Raw genomic sequence first — 18,654 nt, 5'->3', positions numbered from 1 at the left:
GCGCTCTGCTGCAGGGGAAGGGGACTGGGGGGAGCCAGGGTTCGCAAAAACGCGCTATATCGTGTATTTTACCCTAAAACGGTCCCCGGGGACTCAGTTTTTAAAACTAAAGGGGTCCCCGAGGACGCGCTGTGCTGAACCTGTGGGATGCTGCGAGCCAATCACTGCAGCGGCTGCCGGGAACCAATCATTGAACAGTGGCCGCCCGGCAGCCAATCACTGTACGTTTTACACGTTACGTTGCTGCCGCTGCGCACCCTGGGGTAGCAGCATGTTTTCTAATTTTACCGCGTCCCGCGGTTAACAGGCAGCGCCAGTAGCTACCAGCCGGCGCCGGACATCATGGCGAGGTGTGGGACTCCAGGCTGGCCGCGGCATGTGTCCAGACCCCTGTGCACCCCCCACACTCGGGGCCCGGTCACCCTGTACAAAAGGCAAAAGGCAGAGCGACAGCGGTTCGTCAGCGGCAGCAGGAGAGGTGAGAGCCAGCTGTGCTCAGCATTGCCCGCAGTGTGTATTGGCTGATATTGCCCTGAATGCCGCCCCCCGCCATGTAAGACAAGGTGAGCGGGCTGTCAGGGTGGCGGGGGACTGGACGTGGCTAAAACAACTCAGAGCAGCGTGTCAGCTGTTCCAGCCACATCCAGTCCCCCGCCACGCTGATAGCCCGCTCACCTACTCTGCTGAGCAGCATGTCAGCTTTTCCAGCCCTCGGGCAACAACCCCCCCCCCCCCCCCTGTGGCAACAAGCAAAATATGCCCCCCCCCCCCGCCTCATGGCAACCAGCATAAAACGCCCCCTCCCCTGTGGCAACACGTATAAAATGCCCCCCCCCCCCCCCCCCCAGCATGTAACCCCTGCAAGGAGCATATAACCCCTAGCAACAAGCATGCAGGTAAGCAGCACTTATGTGCTATAATATACACTGGGCATATCGGTGTGTGCTGTAATATATACTGGGCATTGCAGTGTGTACTATAATGTGTGCTGGGCATAACGGTGTGTGCTGCAATGTGTACTGGGCATAACGGTGTATGCTGGAATGTGTACTGGGCATTACGGTGTGTGCTGGAATGTGAATTGGTACTACTATGTGAACACACCACTCCCCCCCCAAAAAATATAATACCCTAAATTTTTAGCGCACGCCTTCGGCACGCACTGTCCCTATTTTCGGGTTTATATACTTTCTACTATATATGTATATTTATGCGAGTGGGCCAATTGATACTTCCCCCCGACCCACATGTGCCATGCTGGGGAGAAGGTGAGAGAAGGCTTTATTCCGTTGGGACCCAGAAAAAGTCAGGTAGGACCCCAATTTTTAGAAGTGAATGGTCCCCGGGACCCACTTTTTTGGGTGGTTTTCACGAACACTGGGAGGACATGGAAGATGCGCTCTGCTGCAGGGGAAGGGGACTGGGGGGAGCACATGGAAGATGCGTTCTGCTGCTGCAGGGGAAGGGGACTGGGGGGGCACATGAAGATGCGTTCTGCTGCTGCAGGGGAAGGGACTGGGGGAGCACATGGAAGATGCGTTCTGTTGCTGCAGGGGAATGGGACTGGGGGGCACATGGAAGATGCGCTCTGCTGCTGCAGGGGAAGGGTACTGGGGGGAGCACATGGAAGATGCGCTCTGCTGCTGCAGGGGAAGGGGACTGGGGGGGAGCACATGGAAGATGCGCTCTGCTGCTGCAGGGGAAGGGGACTGGGGGGAGCACATGGAAGATGCGTTCTGCTGCTGCAGGGGAAGGGGACTGGGGGGAGCACATGGGAGATGCTGCATCTTTATACTGTTTGTATGCTTGAGCACTGAATAACTTTTGAAAAAAAAAAATTTTGCTAAATAAACCAACCAACATTTTAATGCTCACTTTTCATGTCTTTTAATATTTAAATCATTGAGGGAAGGTTGGCTGGCAGTTTATCAGTCCTAAAATTGAAATTTTTAATGTCATCCTAGGGAAAAGCAGGGCTGACCCAGGTTCAGTGTAAATGGTGCAGACACAGGTCCAACCCAGGTTGAAGTGCTGTGGGGTATGAAGCTGAGTCCAACCCTGGAAACTCCTGTGTTCAAAGACCATGGATTTTGGTGAAAAGGGGTATTCGTTTCATAACATGGTGTTCCCCTGTAGGGTGATAACTGGATTTAGCTAAGGAGCAGTTCCCCCACCTTTGCTGTGTCAATAAGCAAAATCTACACATAGCAAAGAAACCTCAATTGCAACACTGCAATATTACTGTAGTTCAGTGCAGCACAGGGAAAGAAACTAGACGATTTTCTTCAGATCTTTATGTTATGTAATACTGGTAACAGTTAGGGGGGGGGGGGGTTCTATTGTTTTGTGCACCCATTAGTACCATGTTTAGTTACACAAAGCGGCTAAACCCATCTAAACAACTGCTTAGGGCGTACATTCAAAATACTGATCTTTCGCACCTCAAGAGGCTGCGAGTTAAAAGGTTCCCCTCCCAACTGCATGTGCACCTGAACATAGTGACAACTAAATTGCTCTGTCTGTTGCCATCTAGTGGCAGCCAGGAGAGAAGAGCATTGTGTCAGCAGATTAAAAAAAAAGCATACTTTTGGGTTTGTGTTGGACTAAACCCATAGAAACTCCACAGCAGTGGCGTAACTAATATTTTTGCTCCCCACAATTGACATCGACCCCCCCCCACCCCAAGAAAAGTTAAGACCCCCCCCTTACCCCGCGGCCGCTGCATTCCTGATCCGGCACCGCAGATATCCTCCTGGCTCCGTCTCCTGTAGTTATGAAAAATTACACAGCAAAATGGCTGCCCCTATTAGCAGACACTAACATTCCTAAAAAAACTGTCTGCTGTATGGGGGAAGCCATTTTGCAGTGTAATTTGTCATTACACGACAGGAGGATATCTGCGGTGACGGACTAGGCAGGAATGCGGAGGGGTAAGAGGGGAGGCTCTAAGCAGTGTGCCCTGATGAGCACCGGCGGCGCCCTGCTGGCACTTGCTCCCCCAAGCAGCCGCGGTGGCTGCCGTACGCTAGCTACGCCACTGCTCCACAGATAAGTAGTGTTCATTCTAGCACCCTGCTCCTTGTAATGTCCTTGTAGTGCCTCCTTCCTGCCTGGGGTGTCGCCATCTGTGGTACTTCAAGAACAGTCTGGTTTGTATCTCATTGTTGAGATACAAACCAGACTTGTAGAAACACCACAGCAGAGAGCAACATCCCAGGCAGGAAGAAGGAACTGCAAGGATTTCTCAAGGAACAGTGTGCTCGACTGAAGACTAGATAAAGGTCCAGCTTGGAAGTGACCAGGAATCTGAGTGAAGAGGCTGAAACTTTTGCGCTGAACACTGTTTCACACTAGAATTAAATTAAAGTTATACTTAAAATGTAACAATCTTTTTGACTGTAAATGATGGCGATTGTATGTAATGTAATGCCTATATTAATTTGTGCAGAGAGAATATCTATATTCAGAAGATGTCACAATACAGCAGAACTCAGATGTAACGACTTCCAAAGTGTACTTGAGTCATCACAACCTTTGGATATTGCACAACTAAAAGCTATAAAAACAATATTGAGGATCCAATTCCCCCATTAAATAATTACACCAAAAACAGCTATCAGATATTGCAAACAGATTCTGAATGGCAAATTGAATGAAGTTGACTTTTGCTAAAGCAATGTAAACAAAAGCCACGTTATGTAACCAGTTGTGAAACAAGTCGGTACACATAAAGCCATTTCCATGCCTACAATGGAAAGAATAGTATCAAGAGTGACAAAGCTCCCGGTAACCTACACATGTTACACAATAGGGACCACACCTATTCTCTGACAAAAGCAGCAGCTGACAGGCTATAAAAAAAAAAAAAAAAAATATGAACTGAAAATGGCAGTTTCTGATGCTAACGTCGTGCATTTTATTTCACACGTATACAACATAACTAAGGTCATTGCACCCACACAAGCATTGTTAGTATGTAAGTCACCATGAATTCATATTAATCCTACAGAAAACATAAGTACATACAGGTAGAAGGCATGCTTTAGCAGTATTCTTGCTATTTGGCACTGCCATCTCAAATGCCACAGCAAGTCTGTGGCTGTTGCACCATTTTGCAAACCCTCATACCTGCACCCAGGTTACATAATCCAAATAAACTCTCTCACCATTCACTACACTACCCCTTCACACAGCTGACATATAATAATGATGTCCCTTATATCTAAGCCATAAACTGCACCTTACCACATCCCACTTGTAGGTTTTCTCCCATGCCCCTAATTACTTTTAGGCCACTCATGTATATTTACTCTCCCAATGGTGTCAAAGCAATACAAAGCAGGTTGCAAACACACATTACAAAATGCACTACTAACCACACAACTGTCAGTCAGTACTACTCTGCTACTACCAAGTACTCTGCTAGTACTAAGCTACTGTAAACTCTAAAGGCCCATACACACTGGGCGACTGAGCTGAAGGACGCCCAAAACAGCAAGTTTGAGCAGCTTTCAGCTCAAAGCCGCCCAGTGTGTATGGGCCAGCGATGAACGCTGCTGCGCGCTCCTGCATATCGCCAGGAAAGCCACTCATCTGCTGGTATTACCAGCAGATGAGCAGCTTTGAGGATGGCTTTAAATATCACTGCGCTATGCAAAGCGGTGCCCCCCAAGCTCAGTGTGTATGCTCAGAGCAGCTTCTCTCCCCCAGCGATGATAGTGATCATCACTGTCCATACACGCTGGGCATAATCGCCCAGTGTGTATGGACCTTAAAAACATTGCTGAGCATCACTCCAACCTCTTTCAGTTACACCCTCTTCCAATTAAACCATAAGCAGCTACCTCTTATACTTGACTTCTTGTTATAGAACATATGCTTTTTGCCTAGCATGGTCATATTATTTTCATATACAAATCCCTCTCCACTCAGTTTAAAATATTCACAGTACTAACAACTGGAGTGGAAGAGAGCTGTATGCATGTACTTATATTAAAGAGGGGTATTGTGCGATCAGGAATCGTGTCCCTGTGTATGGCCGTTGGTTGTGTAATGACCATGGGGTTCGTTCCCACTAACTAACGCCTGTAGGATTAATGCTGCTGCATCCTCACCCGTGCAAGCACAGGGCAGATTATCACTAATGGGCAGCTCCCAGTGGATTGCTGTTCGCGCAAAAGCACGGAGGAGACGCTGAGGATGGAAATGGAAGTGATTAGTCTCCATGGCAATGGGAGACTACTTCATCTTCCGGTATAACCAATATTATTTTCAAGTATCCCCAACCGGTCTGCAGCATACCCCATGTTGGGGACCACTGTTCAAGCAGCCGCTAATCACAGAGGACCTCCCTTGCTCTCCAGGGTCTGCCGATTGTTAAGGCAGAGCAGTACCCCCCCCCCCCCCCAACTGGCGACTGCGCAGATAAGCAGCTGCCCCAAGGAAAGTGTGAACTAACCCCTCCACCACCCTCAGCACTCTAGGGTGTACCTAGCGAATGCTCATGTGAGCAGCCTCTGGGGAAATCAGTCGCAATGTTCCCCAAAAAAAAAAAACAATATTATAGAAATGCTGTTATTTTTCTTTTTTTAAAGTAATTTTGGATACGTTTTAAATAGATGTTCTTGACCTAATTCCATTATAAGTTCATTGTACTAACCATGTTGCTGTTATGATGTAGGTAGATTCTGGGACAGTGGTTAGCATTTCACAGAGGAAAGAACTCGCATAACAAATGACCAACACATGACTGCCTTATCAAACTTTTGATTGAACTAAAACCTGACCTTGAATGTCAAGGACGTTTTAAACGTGAGCATTTTAGTTCAATCAATCTGTCATCTAATTCCGCTTTGGACTTTTTTCTTCTTCTTTGCAGTATCTTCAGATTTCTATATGCAGCATATTAGAATAGTTGTCATGTATACTTGAAATATCTATGGGTGGATTAGGCATCCCAGTTAAAATCACCATTACACTAAAGGCCCATACACACTAGGCTATTTTGTGCTCAAAGAATCTCACTTCCTATTCTGATCTAAAAATCTCATCGGGCCGGCTGAAGAATCACATAGGGGGAAATTTACTAAGATGTGTATTCTACTTCACATGCGATGTTGCTATGGGCAACCAAAAAGATCCTGTCTACTATCTTCTAGAGCAGGGCTGGGCAACACCAGCCCTCCAGATGTTTATGAACTACACGTCCCAGCATGCATTGCGTCAGTTTCAGCATGGCCACATAGCAAAACTAATGCAAAGCATCCTGGGATGTGTAGTTCATTAACATCTGGAGGGCCGGTGTTGCCCAGCCCTGTTCTAGAGGGTGCTAAATAAGTAGATTCTGATTGGTTGCCCATAGCAACATCGCATGAAGTAGAACACACACATTTTAGTAAATTTCCCCCATAGTGTGTATGTAATATGCACCCTCCTATGGGAGTGAGATAAAACCAAAGATGTTGGAATCCTGAGAGGTGCCATTCTGGAATGCAATGTACAGCACATCAGAGATAAAATTAACTGAACATTCGGCATTTTGGAGCCCAGATGGCACCTTCCTCAGGAGCACTGCTCCTGAGGAAGGTGCCATCTGGGTGCTGAAACGCATTGAGCTGTCTCATCACCTTGGTTACCGGACCATTATCTTATTTCGTGTATGTTATCTGTGTACACAATAAATTGTTAACCTTTTTATTTGTGACTCTCTCAGTGAAACTCAGCGCTGCTCAACCTTTCTTTTTTTGCCACACCACGCCAGTTTTATAAATTGTTAAATGCACTGTGCATCGATCTCTAGAAGCAGTACCTAGACTGAGAACAGCCGGGGGAGAGGTCAGAGGTGGCTGTGGCCTCAACTCCCATGCAGTGCAGCCTGCTGGAGAGGAGAGAATACCTCTGCTGTGCCAGACCTGTGAGTGGAACCTCTGCAAGAGAGCCATGCCTCTGAGACACCACAGCGAGATCATAGTGAACTCCTATGGAGTCTGTGAGTTGTGTGTGATGTCAGTGTGTGTGTGTGGTTGCTGTGTGTGATAAGGGGTTTTCAGCAGTGGTGGAGGGGGCACCAAGCACACTCCCCCTGTAATTTTCAAGCATTTTTTTTTGCTGCAGCAGCATGACTGGAGGAGGAGCTCCGCCTCATCCCTCTCCCAACGTGGCTGCAATTTCTGTGTCTTGCTCCATGGTCAGCACCTTGGGGGAGGAATGTGCCCTGCCAGGTGGTCAGCACTCGGTAGGGAGGATGTGCCATGCCAGGCGGTTAGCACCCTGGGGGAGGGGGGCACGGCTAGAATGAACACTATAAAAAGGTACCAGAAACCGGTCAACACTATTGTTATATGTTTAAGACCGTACACATTAAATGAAGGGGCAGACTAGATGGAACAAACTTTTTGCCATACTTGGAAAACTAGTTTTCTTGTTTTCAAGGTGCCGGGACATAGGGCATAGCTCTTCCCCAAGTCTGATTTGTCCACTCAGTTAAGGCCACCATACACTAGCCGATTTTGGTCAGATTTCGGCCAGATCAGTCGGATCTGGCCGAAATCGGCTAGTTTTGATGTCCCCTCAGATCCGATGCGCGGTCCCGTGCGCATCGGATCTGCGTCGGGTGGTCGGACCTGCTGCACGTCCGACCACCCGACTTGGGACCTAGTGGGGCGGCGCGGCGGTGGAGGGAGCAGGGGGGGCTGGGGACGCTGCGGGGGACACAGGCGGCATAGAGCCGGGAGCTGTCAGCACTGAAGAAAAAAAAAAAGCCCATACAATGAATGGGCGGCCTGTGATTGGCTGAGCGCTCTCTCAGCCAGTCAGCAATTGGCTGAGAGAGCGCTCAGCCAATCACAGGCTGCCCATTCATTGTATAGGCTTTTTTTCTAGCGCCGACAGCTCCCGGCTCCCTCTGCCCGGCTCTATGACGCCTGTGTCCCCCGCAGCGTCCCCAGCCCCCCCTGCTACCACCCAGCAGCCCTGCTCTGTAGCCCCCCCCCTGCTCCCCGGGTTTTTTACATGTGATAAATCGAGACGATTTATCACATGTAAAAAATGGCACATCAAGTGCCAATCTAATCAAGATCAGCCGGGGAAGCTCAGGGGGAAGTCGGGGGCGACTTGTCCTAAGGACAAGTCGCCCTAGTGTATGGGGGCCTTTTAAGTATAGGGATGCCCATCAGTTAGTGAATCCATTGATGGCCACCTTTCGCATGGCCATCTATCACAACCACACCAATGGCCATCCCCACTGCACTGTTTGCCTTGAGGTTGGCAATGTCTGCCTTAACCAAACACTAAAGGTGTTCATTATTACAACAATGATACACTTAATGTTGTTCATGGTAGTCTGGTTTATCTGGATCAAACATAAGTCTTCAGGGCTTTGAGGAGTATTGCCGGGTGACAGTGCATTGAGGGCGATTTCAATTCAGAGTGATATGAATAGTGTCATCAGGAAAGAGATCCCAGAGCTATTCAATGGACCAAGCTGTTTTGCCTGACTAGAGGAACTCTGCTCGCACCTCTCATGAGGTGTGAGCAGAAATCAGAATCACAACTAGCACTTTAGTGAACAGATACCGCACCTGAATAAATCTGGGGCTTCCTACCCCTGCACTATTCATATCACACTGAATTGGATAGACCCTAAGCAGTCATACATATGCATTACTCAGCAGCCTGTATCTGGTAGCAGTAGCCCACCAGCAACAGAGTGGAGAAGGATTAGATCCAGTGACCTTGCTGGAGGGGTCAGTTATGGTGAATACTGATACTGTCATACTAATGCCACATTCTCACTGCCAGAACAACCCGGCTTTTACCCTGCATTTAAATGCCGGGGATTGCAGCACCGGACCCTGTTCTCACTGCTAGGCAAATAGATGAAGCAGTTCTACACAGTAGTTTGCCTTTCAACACAGTTTTTTTTTTGCAGTGTGAACAGGTCAGCATACCCGGGTCTCCAACCAGGTAAAAAGCAGGGTTGGAGACCCGGGAATGCTTGACCCAGTAGTTTGCTTGCAGTGTGAATGTGGTATGAAGCATGCCACAAACAAGTATCATTGTTACATGGAGTCCTAAACGCAACATGGTCAGTTTTGGTTTCAGGGGATGCTATGTGCAATTGGTATGTTAAAAGACTGCAAATTGTTATACTTCCAAATACCAAGACAAGCATGCATATTAACTGTAAATGTGTAAGGTGCGCCAGAGCCAGACTTTGTACAAGGAAGTAAGGGTAAACTATATTGATGATAGACCAACTCTAGACTACTGCAAATTAATTCCAGCACACAAAATATGCATATAACGCTATTCTATTCTCCCTCCACGCCCTAGTGCAGTGATGGCTAACCTTGACACTCCAGCTGTTGTTGAACTACACATCCCAGCATGCCCTGCATCAGTTTTAGCATGGCCAAATAGTAAAACTGTAGCAGGGCATGCTGGGATGTGTAATTCAACAGCTGGAGTGTCAAGGTTAGCAATCAATGCCCTAGTTGGATGGTAGGCATGAAATGCCACCTGTCAGTTCAACAAATGCTTGTGTTGACCTTCCATCCATGTCAAACTCTTTCAGGTGCCGACCTAAGCCATGTCAACCTTAAGTGTGTTGACCTAATGATCATATACCTTAATGCATATGGTTCTCACTGATCTTTTAAACAAACATTTTCATTTAACTTTAGTTCCACTTTTGCAAACTTGTCTTCAGACAGAATTAGTTCCACATTAGTCACTGAATTAAGAATTTGACTTCCTTGCCAAAGCGTGCAAGAAAATAAAGAGTTACAAGAATGTATTTAGTCAGTTATAGGGTGACCTTCAATAAAACAGATTGTCAGTTTTAGGATCCCTAACCCTCACAATTGGGATAATACGCTCTAAAGATGGTATGGGTGGTAAAGACTGAGGGCATTTCTCAGAGAACTGAATTTTAACCTAGATATAGAAGGCCTAGGATTGGCCATACATTACATCCTATGACCTCCGAACTGTTCAGGCTATTAAAGTTTTGGCTTGTAACCCAAATAACATTTTCCATGGCGATTACACTGACAGTATGTAAAAGTTTATGGTGCATGATGTATACAAATAACACAAAGGCTGGAGTAACGAGTTGTTTTGTGATTTGTGTAAACCCCACCAGGGAACGGCAACTCCGCCACCCACCAGGGAACGGCGACTCCTTGTGTCAGATGTACTACTAAGCTTCAAAAGTGATAAAATGGAGAGTGATAAACAGCCAGCCAATCAGCTCCTAAATGACATGTCACAGACTGTGTTTGAAAAATGTCAGACAGGAGCTGATTGGCTGGCTGTTTATCACTGTCCATTTTATCACTTTTGAAGCTTAGTACATCTGGCCCCATTGAGAGGAACAGCAAGCGAGCAGGGGGTACACTGTGCAGCTGCCTACACTCATTGTTGCCGGCAAGCCTTCCCATGGAGGCCTGGAATAGGGCTGTAACCTTCATACACTACAGACAGCACTGCTGACTCCCGGAACATGCAGAGAGAGAACACGGTGTAACCGCACCCGTGCAGCTGCCGGTTCTCCCAGTTCTGTTATGCGATCAGCCACAGCGCAGGCAGAGGGTGGGGAGCGGAAAATGTGTGGAGACGCCTGTGGTACAGAGAGGCAATGCCGGGGAACACAGACATGGAAGTAACATTGCCGCATTATGGTGGCACAGTCCCGCTCCGGTACTCACCTTGGCCCCGAGAATACGAGCGCACAGGCGTCCGGCGTTGATGAGAGACATGGTAAGGGCGGATGGATATTACACGGGAGAGGGCCTAGGCCGACTTGTGGGCCAGCAGCAACTGCGGCGTCTTACTAGGACCGGCAAATCCGAAGACGCCTGAAAAGGCCGGAACCAGGACAAGGTTGAAAAGGAGGATTCGGGCCCGCCCCTGTTAGCTGACGTCACGACGCAGCCGTATACCCGCCATCTTACTGGGGGCGGAATTCTGACCTTTCTTTTTTCTTACCCTTTTCCTAGCTCTCAAAGGACATTCCCGAAATAGATCGTTTGTACGCATGCGCAGTATTAAAACGTGCGTAGATACCAAAGTATAATCTTAGGTCACCGTGGTGTGCGTGCGGGGTTCCAGCACAGGCAACCCCGCACGACACTCGGTTCTGAAAAGTACAACAGAGAGCGCGCCATACACCGGCCGAGTGCGACCTAGCTCGGCCTACGTACACTGCGCGGCGTCGTATTGGCTTGCTTACGGGGTGATGATTATGAGGCGATAAGTAGGCGGAGCTTATGCGCAGGGAGGGAGACGCAGTAGACCCGGGCTTTGATTTATGCTGCTTTCAGACCGCAAAACTGGCTTTGACCCTGTATTTGAAAACGTTTCCAAAAACGGGTCTGCCAGGTAAAACCTCTTTCACACCGCATCTCTTAAACTGTATATTACCGTTTAAGTGCGTTTTTTTTTTACACTGGCAGACCCGTTTTTGGAAACTTTCCAAATACAGGGTCAAAGCCAGTCTTTAGCACCCCCCCCACAGGTTAACACCCCCAAACACCCCCCCCCGCGCAGGTTAACACCCCCCCGCGCAGGTTAACACCCCCCGCGCAGGTTAACACCCCCAAACACCCCCCCCCCGGGCTAACAACCCAACCCCCCCCCGTGGGTTAACACCCCCCAACCCCCCACCCTAGGGCTAACAACCCCCCGTGCAGCCGGTACCTCCGTAATTGCGGATCCCAGCAGTGCAGTATGGTCGGAAGCACTCATGAAAAAAAGTGTTTTTCAGAAAATGGCTGCCCCATAGGAAAACCTGTTTTAAAAACTCTTTCGTATAGGGGCAGCCATTTTCCGAAAGTCACTTTTCTTATAAGAGGAGTTTTATGCTCATTGCCCAAGGGGAGTTACATGTTCGTTGCCCAGAGGGGGTTACATGCTCATTGACTAGGGGGCATTACATGCTCATTGCCCAGGGGAATTATTTCCACGTTAGCCAGAGGGAGTTGCAACTCGTTGTCCAGGGGGCTATACATGCTCGTTGACCAGGGGAAGTTACATTCTTCTTGACCAGGGAGATTTACATGCATGTTACCCAGGAGGCAGTGGCGTAACTATACATTTTGCTCCTTCCTGCCCAATGACATTTTGGTAAAACAAGCAGGGATGCTTCTAGACAGTTTGGCCCTCATGCCCCATAGACATTTTAAAAATAAAAACTTTGCACCCACACCCCCGCACATACTACACTACCGCCGCTACCCTGCTCCCTCTCCCTGCACACATTACACTACTGCCGCTACCCTGCACCCCACTCTCCGCTAATACTACACTATTACAGATACCCTGAACCCCCTCCCCACACACCGCACTACCCTGCACCCCACTGCCTAAACACACTATATTACCGCCACTACTCTGCACACAATACTGCTGCTACCCTGCACTCCACACACATACTACACTATCGCTGATACCCTGCACCCCCTCCCAGCACACTACACTACCACAGCTACCCTGCACCCCACTCTCAGAACACACACTACACTACTGCTGCTACCCTACACCCTCCCCACACACACACATACTACTGCTACCCTGCACCCCACACACTATACTATCACCACTACTCTCCACCCCCCTCGCCACACATACTGAACTACCACTGCTACCCTACACCCCTGTCCACACACACACACACAACGCTACTGACGCTACCCTGCACCCTACTCCCCGCACACACTATACTATTGCCACTTCCCTACACCCCTGTCCCCCTCACACACACATACTACCGTGGCTACCCTGCACCCCACTCGATGCACATACACTATTGTTGCTACCCTGCAGTAAACCTCCCCACACTCTACACTGCTGGTATCCTGCACCCCACTGCCTACATACATTACACTTCTGGTGCTAACCTGCACCACTCTCCCCGCCCATGCTACATTACTCTACCACTGTGACGCCAACCCCCCCACACAGCTGTTATTAAAGCAGAAAACCCAGTGTACAATACACATTGCTAATATGACACTAACCCCCTCATCCTAGTACACATTAATATGTTACTCCCACCCCTTCCCCAGCACACATTAACTTGTCACTCCACCCCCAACACACATTATCATGTCCGGCCCCCCTGGCCCCTGTCCATACCTGCTGGCTCATCCAGTGCACACAGTCACGTGTGAACCATGCTCAGCAGACCATAGAAATGCCTGTTGGGCTTCACTTACTGTAGGGAGGTGAGAGAGAGAGAGGAGGGCAATGCTGAAGCCTATCTTTCACTGACAGGAGTGGAGCAGTGAGGAGAAGGAAGGGCCCCTTCAGATCATGGTGCCAGAATGTGTGGGGCCTGAATGCAGGTTGCGGCAGCCATCAGCCACTGCACAGCGCCGGCCTATCCCTGCAGCAGCTCTCTCTGACTCTGCCAGTGCTGGCCTGCTCCAAGCCCTCACTCACCTGTTCATTGCCCAGGGGTGCGCTCCCATGTCAGACGCTAGAGGTGCAGGAGCACCTCTAGCATTTGTCCCCAGTCAGGCGGTGGCCATCTTTGGAGGGGCGCAGGGTCTCTGTATGCGGAGACTCTGAGCCCCTGAGGCGCCGCTCCCGCGGCAACAGCTCCTGTGAGTTAAATAATAAAAAAAAACATTTTTATTTAAATGTAAGGAGACTCCAGTGGTCTCCCGGGTGGGCGGCCTCTCGGGATTCTTCCTGGTAATTTCTATGGCCAATCCGCCACTGCGTCCAGCCAATAACCTCCTTACTGACTTTTTTCAAACACAGCCTGTAACATGGCAGTTAGCAGGTGATTGGCTGGACGTTTATCTCTCCTTATCACCCTTGGATTTATCTCTTGTTAAAGCTTAATACATCTGCCCCATTATTAATCGAGACATCAATATATTAGGGGTTAATAGAAAAATTCTCGATACCACAGTACTCATTGAAGAATCCTTAAAAATTATAAGAATCTTTAAATAAAAAACAATGCATAAAGTCAAATAAGAGAAATATTATGGTACTTATGTAGTATCTGGGCTGCCGATTTTTTGATTGTATGCCTTAAGTTAAGGCATACAATCAGATGCGATGCGATATCGCATCGCATCGCATCGCATGCGACCATCGGATGCGATGACCCGATTTTTCCATAGGAATCAATGTTAAAATGGACTGAGTCCATTTTAAACATGGAATTCAATGGGAAAAAGGGGTCCTTTTCATACCCCTACTATCCAAGTGGGCATGGAGTTGGATATAAACCTGTGGCGAGCGTAGCGAGCCACCGAGCCCGAAGCGTGGCGAGCGAAGCGAGCCCCGCGAGGGGCCGGTATTCTGTGTCCCCTCGCGGGGCTCGCTACGCTTCGGGCTCGGTGGCTCGCTACGCTCGCCACAGGTTTATATCCAACTCCATGCCCACTTGGATAGTAGGGGTATGAAAAGGACCCCTTTTTCCCATTGAATTCCATGTTAAAATGGACTCAGTCCATTTTAACATTGATTCCTATGGAAAAATCGGGTCATCGCATCGCATCGCATCGATGGTCGCATGCGATGCGATGCGATGTGCCCGATTCGACCCGATTTAGAAATCGGCAGCCCAGATACTACATAAGTACCAATATTCCTTTACTCAAAAAGGGTTTTTATAAATGTTGCTTCTTTTTTGCCATTTTTTATTCTAACTTGGAGAATTATATTAATTGTTAAATAAAAGTTACATTTTAAAAGAAACTTCAAAATTTGTATTGACCAGTGCATCAAAATACTACCTCTTTTCCCTTGTTATAGCACAGTCCGTGTCCCACATTGATGAACAATTGTTATACACTACTGAGAATTTAGCAATCCTTCTCAGTCCCAAATGCCCTGTTATGCTACAAAGTTATACACTAAGGGCCTTATTCTGGTTGCTTTGCAACCGCCCTGCGTTCGCACGGGGACCCATGGTGGTGCTATGCGCATGTGCATATACAGGGTGACTGTTTGCCAGGTACACGCACCCAGGACAGCGAGCTGGGGGTGGAGTGGGGCGGTGGGCCCAATTAGCATATGGGAGCGCCCAGCGTTTCATGGGCATTCTCATGCTAATGAGGCCATGATGCAGGGGGCGGGCAGATGAAATCACCGGATGTCAGCTGCACGCCCATTTCCTTCCCAGCGTTAACGCATACGGAAGTAACTTGAAAGTCACTTTTATATGCGTGCACCTTCCACATCTTTTGATGTGGAAGGTTCCCCCTGATGTCTCCCAAAAGATGTGGGAGGTTCTCCCTGCCCTGCGAATGGATGTTACCATTAGCAAACCCCTGCAAGCGAGTCGCCCTTGTGAATAGGTGGTGCCAGCCAACCATTTGCAAGGCGGCGTTTGGTGGACTCGCAAGGCTGCGAATTCGCAGCCCTGTGAATCAACCAGAATAACCCCTTAGTTGGAGTCTAGTTTGTCACAACCTTTTCTTTCTGAGCTCTATTTCCTGTGCAAATGCTTAATAAAAATCAATAATGAAAAATCTTACCATTCAATTTGGCATTAGATCTGTACTTTTGCATTAGATATCGAATTCGATATTGAATTTGATATACATTCATGGTACATTGTACACATTCGATTAACTAGATCAAATTCGATATTTCCTTTAATTTGAACTGGTACTGGGCTCCCAACTCAAGGCATCTGCAAGTGCTGTGTGGCACCCCAGGGTGCCATGGCACACAGTTTTGGAACCACTGCTTTAGCTTAATACCCCTTTCACACTAGAAAATTCAGGGACCCACCAGTGAATTTGGCCCAGGGATCATGCCGGGGCATTCCCGGGTTGGCCCCTTTCACACTAGAAAACTCCCTGCATTTTCTGGTTTGGGAAGGAGGCGGGATGGCGGCAGAGGCTGTGGACAGTACTCACCCCGGGTTGGCAGTTCTCGGTGCAGGCTGAGGATCCACACAGGCGGTGGGTGCAGATGACAGGTCCGAGTCGGGCGCAGATGACATAGCTCTCCGGCTGCAGTAAAGGAAGGCGCCAGAGAGCTGTGTCACCTTCATCTGCCACATGTCCTGCCATCTGCGCCTGCTGCCTGTGTGGATCCCTGGCCTGACCGCATGCATAGAGGACCAGCAACCCGGGTGAGTAACCCTACCCCTTTTACACTGGCCAGGACACCGGGTTGAACCCAGGAACAACCCTGCTCCATAGCAAGGTTAAGGTCTCAGCAAATTTTCCCGGATTCAACGGGAATTTAGGCTGGTGTGAAAGGGGTATTAGTAAGAGCTGGGTTATGGACACAATATATTTACTACTACTGTAGTGCATTTTAAATCATAGTCATTGTAGACAAAGGTGCAATAAAACGGCAGGCAATGGACACAATGCGTCCATTCACACCATGTTTTCCCTTGAACCCACAGAGGTGCATTAAAAGTTACCATATCAGATGAAATAATAATAATAGACTATATGGTACTGGTTTCCTAGAACGACGCCCAGATTTACTACGTACGCTAATGTAGGGAAATCACATCGCATCGCATGGGCCATTATGGCGGCATGCGATGCGATTTTTTAATGTAATTTTTTCAATGGTCTGTGTGCCAGACTGTATTGCATCGCACCTCCTGCAAAATCGCATGCGATTTTATAGGGTGTGCGATGCCATTATAATAGCTATACAATGATATCATTGTATGTCCTAAAAATACGTTTTACGCACCCCCCCACTATCCACGCTACAAGGAGGAGAAATTGCTACTCGCACAGGACCCTCATTAGTATCGAGGATAATGGGTGGACCCCTTGGTGAGTGAATTATTTGAAAGTTTCTAAATGGCACTCATTCTGGGTGTGCTACCACTGGACATATAAGATATACATGAATAACAAAAAGAAGAAAGTATGTCTCTACGTGGTGCACCTATTGAAGTTCTCACGAATAAAAATTAACTTTTATTAGTATTCTAGAAAGGCGAAATATAAAAACACACAGACACAACATATACGCAAATGTGTTTAAAAAACGGTGATTCTCTGACTCCACACACTTATTGACCGGTGTCAACCTTATACATAAAGTGCCTCTTATGTGTCAAAACTTAGGGATTTCTAGATGAGATACCCAGACTATTCACTGTGACATTGTATCTGGGGACCCTAGAGAAGTTACAGTCAACTATTAACCTATGATGTACCAATAATCACGCTGTTTACCGCTCTTGTGTCAATTAACTGCACCTACACTCATAGGCAAATAGCCATCAAGACACCCACAATTTTGAACAATACAAATAACATGATATAAGGTGTCGGCCAATAATAATACCTGTATCATTTACATTGATCCACGGTCAATAAGTGTGTGGAGTCGGAGAATCACCGTTTTTTAAACACATTTGCGTATATGTTGTGTCTGTGTGTTTTTATATTTCGCCTTTCTAGAATACTAATAAAAGTTAATTTTTATTCGTGAGAACTTCAATAGGTGCACCACGTAGAGACATACTTTCTTCTTTTTGTTATTCACACTATCCACGCTACCCTGAAGCGTGGCGAGCGGCGGCGGAACACTGCATGTGTCAACTCCACGCCGATGTGGATAGTGGGGGTATAAAAAGTCGGAGGACGCAATCCGCTGCACTCGCCACGCTTCGGGGTGGCGTGGATAGTGTGTGGGGGGGGGGGAGGCGGGGGTAAAAGCCTAATGTGATACCTTGGGGGCACACAGAGCAGTGAATAAATTACATTAAAAATTGCCTCGCATCGCTACGCAGAATAGCCCACTAAGCAAATAGCTTAGTGGGTGCCGTTCTAGGAAACAAGTAGCCACTATATAAAAAGAAAAAGGTACACTATACAGATACACAAATAAAAAAATTCATAGGAATATATTAGCTTTATTGCAGATATAATTTTAAGATGTGATTACCATTTAATGATGGCTTAGTTGTCTATAATAAAAATAAGATTGTGCAGGAAATATCCTATAGCAGTGTTTCCCAAACTTTCTTGAACCACAGCATTTTTTTTACGGCACCTCTAGAATAAGGCACGGCGCTAAAACAGCTGAGCATGAACGCTACTATCCTTTTATACTGTATATGTGACAATTGAAATATCAGCTTTGCAGCAACTACAATTCACAGCTCTACTCAATTACTACTTCCCACCTGCAGTGTAAATGGTAAGAAAACAGACCAACGCAGAACGTAACATTCAAATACTTACACATGCGCCATCTGTGGACATGCCATTTACGTTTCGTTATTTGTTCAGATATTCTGGCTCGGACACTTGAATTTGTGACAGTCATTAGGTCGACATGAGTTTTTCACTGTTTTTTTTACCCGAATGTCGACACAGTCGACATGGACACAGTTGGAGTTGAACCGCTTCACTCGTAATGCTTCGGGCACGGTGCCTCGCAACGCTCGGCACACTAGCCCTAGTGGATGGTAGGGCATGAAATACCGCCTGTCGGCTCAAAAAACTGTGAAAAACTCATGTCGATCTAATGACTGTCGACCTAAACCCATGTCTACCTAAGCCCATGTCGACCTTTAACCCTGTCGACCTTGGGGCCAGTCGACCTTCCGGGGTTGACCTAATGACTGTCGATCTAAGTGTGGTCTGACAGATGACCGTTTCCCTTAAAAATATGTGCACCAAATAAACACCACAAATG

The 18,654-nt window shown here is 47.7% G+C and overlaps 1 protein-coding gene across 1 annotated transcript in view; it reads right to left on the bottom strand.

Moving 5' to 3' along the window:
• Positions 1-10,923, bottom strand: part of CS (citrate synthase) — a 36,949-nt gene extending 26,026 nt beyond the window's left edge. Inside the window, exon 1 of the mRNA XM_083169132.1 lies at positions 10,710-10,923. Within this exon, the coding sequence (XP_083025258.1) occupies positions 10,710-10,760 (51 nt within the window). The 5' untranslated portion in view covers positions 10,761-10,923. The remainder of the gene's footprint in view (positions 1-10,709) is intronic.
• Between the last annotated feature and the right edge of the window lie 7,731 nt (positions 10,924-18,654).

The sequence above is a fragment of the Crinia signifera genome, chromosome 2 (genome assembly GCF_055691185.1).
Source record: "Crinia signifera chromosome 2, ASM5569118v1, whole genome shotgun sequence".
Lineage (NCBI taxonomy): Eukaryota > Metazoa > Chordata > Amphibia > Anura > Myobatrachidae > Crinia > Crinia signifera.
Note: the sequence above shows the minus strand (reverse complement) of the source record. Positions and strands in the feature narration are given on the sequence as shown.